General features: G+C 50.4%; 1 protein-coding gene across 1 annotated transcript; it reads left to right on the top strand.

Annotated features, from left to right (window-relative positions):
- Nucleotides 1-1,180: 1,180 nt before the first annotated feature.
- Nucleotides 1,181-3,757, top strand: LOC131215656 (uncharacterized). Its single transcript, XM_058210047.1, has one exon. The coding sequence runs from the start codon at nt 1,181-1,183 to the stop codon at nt 3,755-3,757; it is 2,577 nt and encodes an 858-aa protein (XP_058066030.1).
- The last annotated feature ends 13,391 nt before the right edge of the window (nt 3,758-17,148 follow it).

Genomic DNA, 17,148 nt, shown 5'->3' on the forward strand with positions numbered 1-17,148 from the left:
GTGCGTGTGGCTGTGTGTGGATAGAAAGCGAAACAGCGCCCCCCAACTGGCCGCCTCCACCAACAATCTGCCTGTGTCCTGCGCGTGTGTGTGCGTGCGCAGAGATATTGCTCTTGCGTTGCGAGTGTGCGAGTGGTTAAGTTTTGTTGTGACCGACGGACGGACGGAGAAAGGGGAGCCTCTCTCTCTCGGAACGGAACTCTCGGTTGATCCGCAGATCGCCTGAGGATCGGAGCAGCGTGGTGCGTGGTGTGTTGATGGAGCAGCCAGCCGGTGCCGGAGCCTCTCGCTGGAGCCTGTGTGACTGTGTTTGTGCGCGGCGGAACGGACTGACAGACGGCGCAGCCACGCGGTTTTCTCAGTTCTCAGCTGAAAGCCACCCGTAAGCCACCGTGAAAGTGAACTGCGGTGCGGTACGCGGAGCTAGCTAGGTCCTTCATGTGGCAGTAGCTGAGACACGCCATCACCGCCGTCACTGCTCCAAAAGTACCAGGGAGCACTGAACCTTGAATGCCCCAGCTCGGCAACCGTTTCGTCAAAGCAGAGCGACGAGATCGACAGACGCAGACGGACTTTCCGAGCAAGTGCCATCCCGTTCGCTAGTGGCGGGGAAGGGTGAAAGAGATTTCCACACCGACTCACGGCTCACCGGTGATCGTGTCTAATCGCGATCCGTGCCGTGTGTGCAATTGTGAAAGTACTCGAATTCCGGTCCCGCGGTGATCGAGACGAGACGCGAAGTGAAAGGGACGCGAGCGTGACGGAGACGGGGCAACGAGCGTAACGAGCTACTGTGAACTTTTGGGGCGTGCGTGGTGGATCGGCAAGCACTGGCACCACCAGCAGAAAGCCCAGAACGTGGACTCGGGAGGACAGACAACAGACTGAGTGATAAAATTGGCTGTGTCGGGAAATTGTCGCATTTTCCGAAAAAAACGGAGTTCGAAGAAAACTACCTAACCGGGTGCTGTACATAGCGAGGCCAGCTTGACCGAAGACCGACGAAGAGGATCAACGTAACTGCCCAGCCAGCTCAATCGATACACCGCACTCGCGGTGCCGCTATTTATTAGCCCGTGGGCTGTTGGAGCGACGCAGCGGAAGAGGAAGCCATATTAGCCATATACGTATTAGGTGCGACGCACACACGAGCACGGTTTTAGGTTAGTAGCCACCGACCATGTCCGACCAGGCCACGGAAGCACCGCTACCGAGCGCAACGATGGAAGCTGCCAACAGCAGCGACCGACAGGGATCGGAAACGGCGGAGAAGGTAGTAACGTCCACGGTGGTGCCGACGGTGAGAACGATCGAAACGGTGGAGACGGCCACGATGACTGATGACGCAGAGCCGCCACGGCAAGAAAGTGAAAGTTCCGCCACGGAACAGCAGCAGCCAGCAGCAGCAGTCGGAGAGGTGATCAGCGGCGACGATGGCGCGATCAAGGAACCGGTGGAAGCGGAGGAGGAGCCGGACACATTGTCCCCGCTGATGACGGACAATCACACGTTCCTGCAGCACCAGGAGCTGCTGCGCGAGGGACCGTTGGCCGACGCAGACGCTGAGGCCGAAGACCGGCGGCTCGCCGGGGAAGAAGCGGGCCACCATCACCACCGGCATCTTCACGGCGAGGGTGAGGAAGAGGTCCACGATTACGGGATCTACGACGACGACGAGGACGACGAGGGGGAGGACATCGAGGATGAGGACGAGGACGAGATGTTTATGCGCGACGACGAAGACGACGGGGAACGGGGAGCCGGCCCGATGAACATGAAGCACTCCGACACGAAGGAATCGATCAGCTCAATCGACAGCGACGTTTCGCTGTCGTACGATCGGCGCAGCCTAACCGGCGAGACCAACACCGGTGGGGTGATGGCGGGGCCGGCGCGTCACCACCGGCACCCGGTGGAGGACATCGGGGCCGGATCGTCTGATGACGCGGCCAAGGATTCGGGCTGCGAGATTGCGAAGCAACAATCGGGCGACGGTGGCACGCTGACGGCCGAACCGGACGCGGATGATGTGGACGGCGAGGAAGAAGCGTTCGAGACGCCGGACGATGAGACGTGCGAGAGGATCGTCGAGCAGGTGGAGTTCTACTTCTCGAACGACAACATCCTGAAGGACGCGTTCCTGCTGAAGCACGTCCGGCGCAACAAGGAGGGCTTCGTCAGTCTGAAGCTGGTGTCGAGCTTCAAGCGCGTCCGCCAGCTGACGAAGGACTGGCGTGTGGTGGGGTACGCGATCAAGCGGAGCAGCGCCAAGATCGAGGTGAACGACCTCGGCACCAAGATCCGCCGGTTGGAGGCACTACCGGAGCACGACGAAACGACGCCGTCACGCACGGTCGTCGCCACGGGGCTGCCGTATGACAAGTACACGGTCGAGAAGGTATCGGAACTGTTCTCGAAGTGTGGCGAAATTTCGCTCATCCGTGTCCTGCGCCCCGGTGGCCCGATACCGGCGGACGTGCGCCAGTTCATCAACAAACATCCGGAACTGCAGCAGAACGAATGCGCCCTGGTGGAGTTCACCGAGTCGGCGTCAGCCCGGCGGGCCCAGTCACTGGCGGAGTTTGTCGTGCTGGAGCTGGTGGCGCCGAAGAAGAAGACGGGCAAGAAGGCGACCAACGTGACGAAGTTCGTCGAGAGCTACAAGTTTGCCGCCGGCCACGACATCGAGCGTAGCCGGGGTGGTGAAGGGTTCGACCGGTTCCGGATGCGGCGCGGTTCCGGCTTCTACCCGAAGCCGGACACCATGCTGATGAGCACGGTATATCAACCGCCGCCCCATCACCACCACCATCACCACCACGGTCAGCCGCAGATGGGAGGTCCGCTGCTGATGCAACAGGAGTCGTCGCCTCCGCTCCAGTACATGCCGCACTCGCCGCAGCCACGCAAGTACTCTTTCGGGGCGGACTCCTTCGAGTGCTTCCAGCAGCAGCACCAGCCGCAACGGCGGACCAGTGCCTACTCACTCGGTTCGGACACGGCACCGGCGGTGGCGCGCAAGTTCTCGAACTGCTCCGAGGGCTACTCAAGCTGTGGCGAGATGTCACGCCGCACGTCGGCCTGCTCCTCCGAGGCACCGTCCTCGAGACGGGCATCCAACTGTTCCGAGTTTTGCGCTTGCACCGTGCCGCGCCGGATCTCGCAGTGCTCCGGCAACGAGCTGATGTTCCGCCGAATCTCGCAGTGCTCGGCCGACCATTCGACGCAGGCCGGTATCCGCAAGTACTCGGTGGGATCGAACTACGATCGCAAGTACACCAACTCGCCAGAACTGGTCCAGCAGCAGCAGCAGCCATCCGCCACAGGACCGCACCTGCTGCAGCGCCGTATCTCAATGGAGTCGAACGGTGGGTTCGATAGGAAGTACTCATCCGGGTCGATCACCGGCTACCACACGGACAGTCCGCACATCTCGCCGCGCAAGTACTCGAACGGGTTCGACCCGCTGCGCAAGCTGTCCAGTGGCTCCGACCAGTACTACTACGGACGTAAGATCTCGACCGACTCTGGCTACGATCGCCGGATCTCGATCGGGTCCGAGTGCGGATCGGCACCGCGCTCTCGCACCGGCAGCATACTCTGTAGTCAGCACGGTCCAGCGACGACGACGGGCTCGGCCCTGCCACTGATGCCGGGTGGTGCCGAGACGGTCGTTAGGACACCGATCGGACCGGACGGCAGCAAGGGCTTTGGGACGCGCACCAGACGCATCGGCCACATCGTGCCACCGGCCTAGGACCTCCCCGTTCCCCGGGGACTAGCAACCCGCTCCCCCCCGTTTGACGCAGTATTCTAATTTCTCGATTTATTTTACTTTTTCGTTTGAAGATTGGCGCAACACCTCTCCCCATAAACTTGTAAGGCGTTTATAGCGGTCCTCCGTTAGGTTAGGTTAGGGACACGTTCGATGCGTCAACAGCCTAAGCAAACACACACAGGCGCGCACGCACCGCATCAGCTGGTCGGGACAGGCCGATATGCGTGGGCCTCAGAACGGGGCGCCTTCGAGACTTTCACTTGCGTGTGTCGAAGGCGCGATGGCCTAGATTCCCCACTGGCGACGCTGATCGCTGGATCTCGTGCCTAGTGTGTGTGCACGCGAGACACGATATTGCGCAAGGGACAGGCGTGCATGGAATCGGCGACAGACAGTGTGCCGCTTGTCAGGGTGCGTATGTTGCCACAGAGCCACGAGAGATTTCATTGAACTTATTTTAAGGCACCCGCTTTCAAGTATTCGCGAAGTGATCAGCTTAACGCGTAAAGGGCATCGCCGTAAAGTGGTTTCTATTGGTCAACTCTCACTCGCGCGCTACGGTTGAGTTGAGGTACTTCTGTCCGATCGGAGCCGTTAAGCGTAATTGTTGCGATTCGTTGTGCTCCTCATCTATTTATTTGGTTTGTTTTGGTACCACACACCGTGCTGGTGATGGGGTCCAGGGCGGTCTGGATGACCTTGTCTCGCGTGGCGTAGCCAAAATATTTATTGGAAACCTTCCCGTCGATAAGAGCTTAGCTAGACGTTGAAGACGTTTAGTGTCGTAGTGTTCGAACGAAAAGCTGTGCGCGTTTGTTGTTTTGTAGATGAGTTAAGTTCTTCCAGCTAGCCGCAGGAACCATCGGTTCATTAACAGATAGGAACGCGAAGCGTACCGTAAACCTCACTGGCAAGAACTGGTTTCTTGCACCGGTTCTTCGCTTCGATCAACAGAACGGTCTCTGGAGCTGAGCTGAGATAGACTAATTTTAGCAGTACGACGACGACGGGTGATAGTGAGGATCTGGAGTGATATACTACTGGCCTGGTCCGAACCAAAAACTGCGAGAGGATCACAGTCACGGTGTGAGTTCACCCTCTGGCACACACATATATAGACCACACTCGTGCCTTAACAATGCAACCCCTGCAGACCTTGACCTAGTTGGGTTCGAGAGGTTTTTTTTTTGTTATCCGTTTTCGGGCGGCCATTCAGTTCTGGCGGCTACATTGGGTGGGACTCGTCGAACCTGTTGTCTGGCAGGTCGTGACAACCGTGATGCCTTTGCTTGTGTTAGCGTTAAGACAACAATGGCCGGCGGGCTGAGATTATGGGCGCACCCAACCAAACCGTTCGCTCTGGTCGGAAAAGTCCTTACGACGACGACTGGCGCTAGAGAGCCCAGCGACTCAGCGTTCGTGCCTGCATCATCTCGGGGGTGCAATTTATGAAATTAGCTAAAATGAAAGCATGAAGAAAAGCGTTCACCACTCGCCTGTTGTCAGCTGATGGTGTGCGATTAATTTCGCCAGCTGGCGGAACAAGCCGCGTGCGAACCCCGCTGGCGCTTTCGCGTTCCGGTAGACTTAATTTCCGGTCACCGGTCCCCCGCTCACTCGCCTGCATGTTGGGCTGTCTCCGATTTTAGGAGAGAGAGAGAGAGAGACAGCCGACAAACCGAAATCTGCTGGTGGAAAGACTGCGGGTTCCGAGGGTGGGCGCGATCACGCGGAAAATGGCAGGTGTGGTAGTAGGAAGTGAAATTACCGCTCGTCAGCAGTATACTGTGTGTGGTTTCGGTAGTTAGCTTTGGTGGGTCGTATAAAGAAATTAACGGCCACCTGGCAACCCAGGTCGAGCCAGGGGGCCAGGACCGGGAAGGGTGGCAAAGTCGGTACTGTACTAACCATCACCTCACCTCCGCATCTTTCTCCGCATTTGGCCGTGTCTTACATCTTTGCCCAACCTTTCCAACAACAGCCACCCGATAAACGAGCACGATTTCGTGGACCGATGTGACCCGGACGGGTTTTGGGGCTACCGGAAAGGTAGTAAATGGTATCAATTAGCACACCTTGTGTCGGCCGATCGAACGAGCGATCGCGGGGCCAAAGGGGTTGGAACGTTAATTGGTCCCCGAAATCGTTGCAGGGAAGTGGGATGGCAGAGGGCAGGCGGATCCTCACTATCACGGTCGGTGTACGAATATTCGTTACGTAATGTCTATATCGAGTTAAGAGTATTAGGTAGTATGTTGAATCTAGGGGCTATGTTAAGTTTTGCTTCGTCAGCAGGACATCGAACGTTGTGCTTTGAGTGGAGCCGAGTGGAACAAACCGTTAGGAAGATCCGAGTGATCCGATCGAAGAACGAAGGAAAGAATTGTAATTCGTGCTGTTGCAGTGTCAGGCGTTAACGTTTAAAAGTGGCTGCTATGACAGTTAGTTTAGTATAATGTTTCTCTCGTATGATATAATAATTATACATTGTATGTTTCGTTTCGTTTCGTTCCCGTTATCCCTATTGCGCTCTGGTGCCGCACCGGACCGCGCCGGTCCCGCGGCCGATCTTCCGCGGGTAGACAGCTTATCTGCTTAGTTACTTAATAGCCTGTTAAAGCGTAGACCCTATGAACATGTAGCATAAACACAAACCAACAAGCTGGGAAGGATGCAACATAGAACATAGACTCGATTTCGATCCTCGCGCTACACCCTCTCAGGGTGTCGATCGAAGGAGAGACCCCATATTGATAGCAAACACAGGAAACACCCCAACACCCGTTAAAAACCCTCGTTTACCCTCGTCGACAGTTGGCGTGTACAGTGCGAGTAGGGAAACGGACCAGACTAACAGTGTACTACCGGAGTGCTCGTATGATACTTGTATTAATCGCGGAGGCTACTCCCAATACGTTACGATCCATTATTGTTTTCTATTGTTTCGGTTTTTTTTTGTGATTTCAACTATTCCCTCTGTCCGGAGATATTCCTCGTAATGTGTAACGTTAAGCAGCAGTTGAAACAGGCAGCAATGTGGAAAACACACCCCGGTGGTGCAACGTGACGCGTGCGTGCTGGATATTTCGGAATACGCAGGGCAAGCGCCGAAGGAACTGGGGATCCCACCCCCGGGCGGGACCGGATCCCGCGTTCCTGCGTGGTGCCGCCGCGTGGACACAGCCATCCCTTTTCCCGAACGTCTCCCGAAGATCACAGCACGCTACCGTTGCCACGGATACCGTAGGACGTACTGTAGCCGCGCTGAGGGACGCGCATTAATTTGACTAGTTTTAAGACCGTTTTATATGTATGAACGTTGATATTAACGCGCTTTCCGGCGCGCCGTGGCCACCGTGAAGGACTTGCGGTGTCCCCGCGGTTTACATGCGTAGAACAATACGACGGTGTACTCGGAAAGAAAAACGAAATACAGGAAAGAAAGTATTTTACACAAAGTAGGCCGCGTGCCGTTCGTATATGGTTTCTTTTTGAACGATCACCGATGACACATACGGCTCCTTGGGTTGAGAGCCAGCATTCTCGGGAGTATTGGCGACTCGGGTGCATCATCCGACGGGGGGGAGCGCTGGAAGGTCATTAACTCGAGGCTCTCTAAAATTAGACCGGACCTCGGGCCGGACCGTATTTCAAGAGGTGGAAATTGGAGAAAATTACTCTTCCGACACCCTTCGGCAATATTGCGTCAGCAGTAGCGGTGGCGGCGGCGCTCTTGGAGAGGACCCTCAAGTGGGTGTCCCACCGTCCGTCCTCCGTCGCCCGCCCCAAGCTCTCTAATTCAATAAATTCTCCAAATCCCATTTGCCAAAGGTGTTTACCGGAGGCGTGTGTGGTGTCTCTACCGTCACCCGGTGGTCGTAAATCACTCGGAAGGGCGCCACACCCAGCCAGTCAGCCACCCGACGTCGGCTAGTCTAGGTCTCGTTCCGGGCATAACCCGGCGTTCTCCGACGACACATCCCCATGACCCACATTCTGCCCGGGGGTCTGCAGGCATCTGCTCATTATCGCGAAGCGTTGCCAAACGCCCGCCCCCGGGGGGGTGCGGGATTAAAGGGCGGCCACTAGGGACGATCGGCCTTCATCGGAACGCTGGGGCGCTACTCGGGCGCATTCTCAAAATAACTCGTCATCGTTCTATTCCTCGTGCGAAGCCCCGAACTGTCACCCAAATGTCAACCTGCGACGAAAGTGACGCAGAAGAAAGGGAACGCGATCGCCCAGGGTCACCCGGCGCGGGACGGGATCCTACCGGTTACCCTTGACGAGCGGGGCTGAGGGCTCTCTCTAACCACGCTCTCTTATCATCCCCGGTTTCCCGTGATCCTAGAACACTCCCGGGTTCGATCGTAGGGCACGCACCGCTGACAATAGTCCCTACGGATCCCCGGGTGGAAGGGAAAGTGTTACCCCCTTGAGCTGTCAGTGGCGGTCACAGGCCGCATCAGGCGCATCTCGACAGGGCGGCCCTGCCACTGACCGGGCCGACGGCGAGGGAGCCGACGGCGACGAAATTTATGACTGTCGATGGCCTTCGCCCGTCACGCCAACGAAACGCCACCGAGCTCGCCAGATGGTGGCGGAGGGAAGTAAATATACATCATAAAAATAGTACTCTGCAGCCAGAAGGGGGTTTTCACTCTCGTGCCCGCCATATAAATAAGATGCACAAAGTACGTGGTGACTCGGGGTGGTCGGGAGACCACCCCTCGAGATCGGCACCCTTTCAGGCAGCAGCCGATGATGTGCTAGAGACCAGACTAGAGTTGGGAAGGGCGGCCCGCTAGTGGATCCTATCTACCGCATCGCAGATTTCAAGGATACACCAGCCGCGAATGGTCGCGAGCTAAACAGCGAACTCCACTTACAACGGCACCGTGACAGACGGTAGGTTCAGGCCCCTCCTCGAAAAGGCCACATTCGCAAACGCCGTCCAACACTTCCGGACACTCAGCTGGGCCACCGAGTACTTCCGAGCCGCTCGGCACGGCACGGCACCATACTGACACAATAAGCGCCGGCTGGCATTGGGCGAAACAAAATAAAATTAAGCAAAGCGGCTCCATAACTATATTTGGCAATACCCCGCGTGACCAAACCACCGCAAACGGCGGGGGAAAGGTCAACCGGCAGCTCGCGCGCGAGCGCTGCGTGATTGCGCTTCGTGCCGGCAGCTTCCTTCCTTCCGGCAGCGCACGGCCAGTTGGCCTTCATCGCCCGTGCCGTGCTGCTATCTTTAGTCGCCTAATTTGTTCCGATGTCCTAGAAGGATCCTAGCGTTCCGCTCTGACACTCCGGACAGATCACGACCTGGCCGTATGCCGAGCGATAGTTTAAATTCTTTCTTCGAAAACAAACCGCAAAGAGAAACATCGCAGCGCTCATCCGTCACTGTGACCGGGAGGACCTAATGTGTATCATTCCCTTCCGAGACACTGGGGTAACCCTCAGTTTCCGATCGCTCGCTCTGGTTGGACGATAAATTTGCTCCGCTCGCCTTGACGCGAGCGTGCGTGACCATCATCGCGCGAATGGCGATAAAAACCGTCGATAGAAGGGACGACGCAAGCGGAGCCGATTACGCACGATCTGACACAGCTAATCCACACATACAAACGGGATAGTAGTGACACGCGCGATCTTGTGCTTCTGGATCAACCGTTTGCTTATTTTCAGATATTTTTCAAACTTGGGCGACAAAGCGGGTGCTCTTGCATTGCATACCCTACGGCGTTAAGCTTAACGAACTAAATCGTCGATGTTTTTTTACATCGATTTTTTAACGAACAAATTTCACTCGCCGTTTGTTAATGCACGGAATTAAAGCTGCCGAATTTAAAACTTCAGAGAACAAACGAACGAAAAATCCAAACTATTAACCGGAACACAATTGAAACTCTGTGTTTCATAACAGTGCTGGGCAAAAAGAGGTAACGCTTTACGCTAACGGCATCAGGATCGTTAGGTTATTTGAACATCTACTATCTTACTACCAGTTTCAGCAACCTTATTTTATTCCCATCAACCAGTGTATAACAGGTTCTACACTTTCTTTCGATTGACAATATATTTTCTGGGACTTTCGATTAAGCACATTCTGGGTAGATCTTCGTAGTTCCAAAGAATCAGCTTTAGTTTCGCGCCACAATAAAAATGTGTGTAATCCGTATCCAAGGCGTGTATTCGGCGTGATAAATTTGAATTTATAGAACTAATAGTAGAACTATTCTTAGCTTGCGAGAAAGCTCATAATACTTTTGTTTTTTTGAATAAAGAAAACCTAATTTTGACACTCAGTTGATGCCTATGTTTTGATAAATGGGAATCTCCTTAGAATTCATTCGATTATTGGTTTGTTTATTTGGCTATTTTAGAACTGAAAATTCGATAGGTAAAATGTTAGTTGAAGCATTCCAGCATATTTGGAAGGATTTCAGACAGGTTAACTCTCGCCTACGTACTTCCTATCGCATTTAAGACTTCAACTGTACTTCAACTGTTAAAAATAAAAATATTTGTTTGTTTGAATTGTTTGAAACCAACCCATCTTTTAATTGTATTGAAACTGATTTCGATCCTAAGTAAATCGATGATCGGATCGGCGATCGGACCACCATATGAAACATAAAGTTTGGTGAAAATATCTTTCTTTGGTGTGAATGTTGTGGTTTCAACATAAATATAGGCAGAACTTTTTCATTCAATAATATTAAGCTTTCCTGCAACAGGAACCTTTAAAACTCAAATCGCGAACCGTAATAAAATATACGTCAACTGAAGGAGCATAAAATAACATCTAGTAACAAAGGGCAACCTTAAAATTAATCGGCCAGGGAAAATTCCAATTCCATTCTCTTCGCGTGATTGGCGACAAAGATTTCTTTCAATTAAATTTAAGCACCAAAAATACGTTTAAACGGGCACACGGTGTGCATTTGGTTGCAATAATGGCACAATAAACGGGGCACGATTTTCCACTCACATACTTCACACACGGCATTCCGGCGGGAACAAATTAATGGTGACACTTTTCGAATGTCCATCAACAGTCACCGTCACCACGATCCCGCCAATCCCACGGATTCAACCGTTTCGTTGCTAAATGATCGTCTTGGCGGAATTGGCCAATCGTCTTTTCCCGCTTCCCAGAATATGGAGCGTCCATTTTGGTTGGACGAAGACCAACCCAACGTTCATTTTTTTTTCTCTTTCCTCCCAAACCAAATTGCCGTTTTTTGTGCAATTAATTTCATTTATACTAATTTTCTCAAATTAAAAGTTCTGTCAATCGCAAAACAAGGCCCGTCCTTCATTCTTTGGCCTTCATCGTTTCGAATGTCAATCAAAGCGGGTCTTATTAATAGCACGATGGACTTCTAATCACAACTGCATTTAATTTTTTAATGACAAACTTCTACATAATGCCAATTATACGTCGAACGCAAGATTTCTTCATGTAACAAAGATTGTTTTTCTCATTTTTCTCAACATGATCCTTAGGAGACACTACAAAACGAACCGGGTTAATTCATGAAGATTTTCCTCAGAAAAAACACTCGGCGATCGAATGTCATCTTTTCACGTCGAACCGCTCGGACACAAGGCTGACGGTGACCGCGACCGGTATGATTTAATTAGCGGTAATTTATGCACCCTGCAGCCGTGATGTATTAGCACCGCTTGGGTCTTTAATTAGGATATTAGGGAACTCTAATGAAGATATCACTGGCACCACTGGCAGACGGTAACGAACCAACGACCGAACACCGAACGATCGTCGTCGCCAATCCCAAGTAACGCGAGAACCGCACGATGCGTTTACGGACCAATTTTCACTTTCGCGATGCACCCGAAGCTCCTCTAATGAGCTGCATTGCACTTCTCCCGTGCGCAACAACAATGGCGGATGGGTTTATTAAACGCGGATAATTGCTTCATTTCTTCGAACTCGAGATCACCTGACGGAGACGGGCCACGGGCAGCAGATCGGACAGATCATAAGGATCGGGCAACGGGGCGCAGAGCGCTGGCGCGCGTTGATCTGCGCAAGTGATGATTTATGCTGATGATATAAATCCTCGTGCGACCCTGTAGGCCATAAATTGTCAGCATGTTAATCAAACAACATGATGGCGCTGCGGTACCGTGTGGTCGGCGGAGTTTCGTTAAAATATTTTCGTAATTACTCTGAAGCACTCGCGGGCAGGCAGGCGAAAATTGTTCAACTACCTACCGATCTGGTTAGCGTAAGCTATGTTCCGGCGACTGTTTAATGGCAGGAAATGGCACCCCGCGCTAGCTTGCGACAAAATTGTTCACCGGCCGACCGATCTCCCCGGGTGTTGAAATATTTGATGCAATAATTAGTGTTTAACTTAAGTTTAATAAAACTAATTTTATGCTTTTCTCATCGAACGAAGTTTGAAAACTTAAAAAAATAAGTTTGCCAAACATATTAAATAGCAATGAAAAAATGAAGAACGCTCCCTAATTGATAATGGTTTCTGTAATACATTATCAAAATGTTTCTGTGGATCGTATACCTACGTTAAATAACACAGTTCAGTGTTTCAATACTTCATCCGACGCGTTACCTGACCCGAAAGATAAGAGCTTTAAAAATATTTTAATTATTCAAAGTCCTCGCCCCTCCTCGGTGCACGCCGACGCCACGGAGCGCATCACTTTCAAAGGCACGCTATCAGGCGAGGCGCAGTGCCGTACGGAAGGGATTGAATTCACTTATTTATGCCCCAGGAAAAAGCGACACATTCACGGTGGTGCCACATGTTGACATTTCGTACGGGTAAAGCTGAATGACGATCGGCGGCGGGAGGAAAATATGATACGGTTTCCCGAGAAGTGAGCCAACCACGTGGTGCGTCAGTGAGAAAGGATAAATTATTGGAACAAAACGAAATCAACCAAATCCGGTCCGGTTCGGAGAGGTTTGGTGGATCATCTCCTCGGGTGACAAAATAAGTGTAAATAATACTATTAAGCCAGCCAGCGCTGCCGGTGGTTAGGTCGGAAAAACCCCTGGCCACTTTACCAGCACCGCAAAGCATGCGCGATGGAAGGTGCAGCATCTGCTGTAAGGGGGGCCCTGTTTCCCGCCCGATCGCTCGCTCGATTTCTTTTATAATTATGCACGCGACAACGCACTTTCTCGGTTTGGGGAGAAATGCGTTCTAATTAGAGTGTTGAGGAGGTGATGAACGTAGCTTGTAGTTATATAATTGGTCCCTCAGCCGGGTGATGTACCCAGCACCCGCACGTGGGCAGTGGTTTGATGGGTGTTTTTTTTGGGGCCGCATAAGTCGCGCAGGTTTTACATGCTTTTCCATATTAGGTGCAAAGTAACGATCAACATGTTTCGTAGAATAATCGTTTAAATATTAAACGTTACGACGATTGAATTTAAATTAATTAATTAACTTTGTCATTTAATTATTTATCTATTTATCTATATGTTTCAGTATGATAAATCTTCGTTATCTGGATGAAGAATTAAAAAGATCGCTTAGCCCAACAGTGCGTTTGGGCATTATGATCAAAAGGACTCGCCCTAGACTCGAAATCGCCGATCGTACACGAATGGGATACGAATAGGCTTCAAATGAAAACAAAGCAAATATAATATATATATAAATGTAGCATAGTGCATTTAAATGCACATTTCAGTATGCTGATCATTCAAACTCCATTGGCCCAGAGATCGTTGCTAGTCCAATTTTTTTTTTTGCTTTCTGTTTGTCTCGTTTACTTATATTGTGTGATTTACGTTCAGTTACTTAAGATATTCATCTTTAATCTTAAGACACTAAAAAAACTCATTTATATAATATTAAAAAAGCGTACATTTGGCACGTACGTAAAAGTTTTCCAAGATCAAAATTATGATTGTTTCGCATAAATTATTGTCTTACAGATTCCAGTTAAAAATATATTTATATTTTCAGAACCCCTGATGTGATGTTATACGAACTGAACAAAACAACTTTATACAATAGACGCCATGTAGAAAGAATGATATCGTCATTCGAAATCCTCTAGTTGATCCACAGCGCACCTGACCCAGCTGGTTGTAGGCCGCTGACATGCGAAACCACTTCAAACCCTTCTAGCAACTGTATAGAAACCCCGTACGGATGGGATGAGCTCGGGCTAATTATGTTGCAAGCACCGAAACGGAGGCGTGCCATAGTTTAGCTTCACCGCGACATGGCGAAGGATTGTTTCGAATTACTTTCACGCCTCGAACGCCATCCGGTTAGCTCTGTGGGCTTTCCTCGTTTTTCCCCCGAAACACTCCAATAAATCAGATCGATGAGCGTCCCACTGGAAGGCATTCGTTCGGCCGCAACCGTCACCGTTTGTTGTGAATTCAACACACGCGGTCCTCCACGCGGCTCATTAGAGGTTCGGCCAGAAACATGGGTCCGTGTTCTCATTAATGATTTTAATTTTTTCCAGATTGTTTTATTCTCCGGTTTTTTACACCAATCGCAATTCAGAACAGATGGTTAAACCCAAAATTTGCTGATCATAAAAGGGAAAGGATTTCGAAACGATTGTTGTGCCGAAGGAACCAAACATAGATTTAGATGCATTTTAAAACGATGGGACTTTTGAATCCCATTAAGATTTAATTATTTTGGGCAAAAAGCATCACACACGTTGGCCAGACGTTGTGCTCTGGGCAACCACAATCAGTCAACCCGTCAACAGATTTGAAAAGCAGTAAAGTGAACAGTGAAGATCTCAGTGAGTGATCAGCACGGTGCACGATCAATAACGTGACATGGCTTGGGAGAGACAAACTGTTAAGATTTACGATTATCATAAATCAATTAGCCGCAAGCCCGAGACCGAAGCACTGTAGGTGTTGTGTTCCTACAGTCAGGAGGATGAGAGTAATACCATTTAACTTTACGGATCACCCATGACGAAAAGAGCCCACTTCCAATGGGTGTCATTACATCAACTGTGCGTATATGAAAACGTTATCCAACGCTTAGCCTCGGGAGATCAGCTTATAGTTATGTCCATCACCGTAATAGGAGTGGGATAAATGCAGAAAGAAAACCGAAACCTTGCGGCTGAACATTACTCAGCGGCGCTACATAACATCGCGACACTGCCGCAGAACATGCTTTCTCCTGTAGCCGCTCATGTTCTCCAATTACACGGGGTTCCAGTTTGACTTGAACCTCCTCGCAGGAATGGTCTCATGAATGGGACCGAGGGGACGAACTACGATGCTCGCCGAAACGAAACGAAACCCAGAACGGAGGAAAAGGGATCGTGAGGTGGCGGCAAGATTGTTTTATTTTGACAGTCATTTGACGTCGAGAAATACGCCGTGGGATGCGTTAAATGGGTGTTTAATTTTTGTTTTCTCAAGACGCAGCTCGATAAATTAATCAGCAATGGAACAGAAGCACGATAGGGTACTGTATATTAGGGAGCGATCCAGGACTACCGGAAAGGTGCAATGGCAAAGTGATCGAAGCCATTAGGCAAGCGTGATAGGTAAATTAATTGCAATCAATTTCTGTAATACTCCACAAAATGTAATAAATCTGTCTAAGATTTTCTTTTAAAAATTCAACGCAATGTAAAATCAAAACTCGTGTGGGTGCCCTACGTTCACTTCATTGCGACATTAAATGCGGAAAATGCTACTGAACGGTCCGTTTCAACAATTTTCTTTCCCATCATCACAGGGCTAACAATTCTTCTGTCAACGTTCGCCGTTGAACGGCCACGACGTTTGATTTTCTTTTTTTTCCTTCCTTCTCATGATAATTTTAGAAAACAGATTTTCGTTGAGCATTCTCAACAGCACTAATTACGCGGTTGCGACTGTGGTGCTCATAAATGCTCATTTACATAACAGACAGCATCGATCATCGTTTCCCGCCGCGGTCCGTACTTTATCCGATACCGCGCACTGCTCGCCCACCATTAGCCATGATCGGGAAGCATCCGAGGCGCCAGATTGTTTTCGAAAAATGCAACCAACCGCACATTTCACACATTCCTCGCCTGTCTGCGGCCGACCCGAAAGCCTGGGGCAGCCTGCGAAAATCAACGTAACGGACCATACTGCTGCTGGAGCCCAAGCTGAGCGGGGCCAGCGGCCAACATATGTCGTGGGACTGAAAATATACGCGAGCCGCTTTTGGGTTTCCTTAATTACTTGCCCAACAAATCATCGGGTGCCAAACGTGGCCCAAGCGCCGTCCCGGACCGAATGACTTGTTTGCGATCATGCGTGCTGTGATGGCACATTTGGCGAACCCCAAGCAACAATCAAAATCCATTCTTGTGAGAGAGTGAGTGAGAGCGAAATAATTTAAGGATAGGAGAAACCCGAAAAAAATACCACACCAATGATCCTCGGCAGTAAAGTCCTGATGAGCTACAAATATTTCCATTAGTCCCCAATTTCCAACGGAGCACATTTGTCATCGTTCAAACGTCGGTCGGAAGCAATGCGTCATCGGGGGATGTGGGGTTGGTTGGCCCGATGGTGAGATCATTCCCCGGGCCCGATCCCGAGCGATCGTAGTTGGACCCGTGGGCTGCTAAATGACAATTCAGTGGAAGAGATTGATCTCTCCATCGTCATCAAATTCGTAGAAACTAATGAGCTCCTGGGATGAAGATCCAGAAAAACGGTACGATCGAGATACACATTTAAATACCAACACGTGGAGATCCTGTATAAACGATGTTTCAAAAAAACCTTCCGAAGAACAGCGAAATAGAAAATAAATGCAGCAGAGTTCAATTAATATGTGCATCATCATTTATTGTGCTTTAGTTCGTAAGGCACATCATTCGAAGAATGTCCTTTAATGTTACCGTTATTATTCTTGTTATCGTTTAACATGTGATCATAGCCGTGTAAAATATTGAATATCGATGGTAACATCTTCCATGGTAAAGGGAAAATTGCGATAAGAGAATAACATTTTACGTGTAGAATATGACACAACTCCATTTATATTCTGGGTGCACTTAAGGTTCAGGTTAAGAACTTTTTCACATTTTGAATTTTGGCAGGTCTTTCAAGAAATTCTTTTCATATCCCGTTGAACAATGGAAACAACCCTTTTTCTTACGCAACTAAGTTACGCGATGGCACGGAACACTACGAGACAGCCCCTAACCAGCCAGTCAACGCAATGCAATCAATTATGCTCCAATTACCGAACAATTAACGCCTCCGGGCGAGCCGATGCGTTTCGGCGCTAATTAATGTGCCGTATGCGACTCTGGTCCCGGTATCTCTCGAGAGACGAGAAAAGGATGAAAAATGACGATCACTCACCCGGCAG

Source organism: Anopheles bellator, chromosome 1 (genome assembly GCF_943735745.2).
Source record: "Anopheles bellator chromosome 1, idAnoBellAS_SP24_06.2, whole genome shotgun sequence".
Classification (NCBI taxonomy): Eukaryota; Metazoa; Arthropoda; class Insecta; order Diptera; family Culicidae; genus Anopheles; species Anopheles bellator.

What these genes read in the sequence shown, in the direction of transcription:
- LOC131215656 (XM_058210047.1), top strand. Translation starts at nt 1,181, where the DNA reads ATGTCCGACCAGGCCACGGAAGCACCGCTACCGAGCGCAACGATGGAA.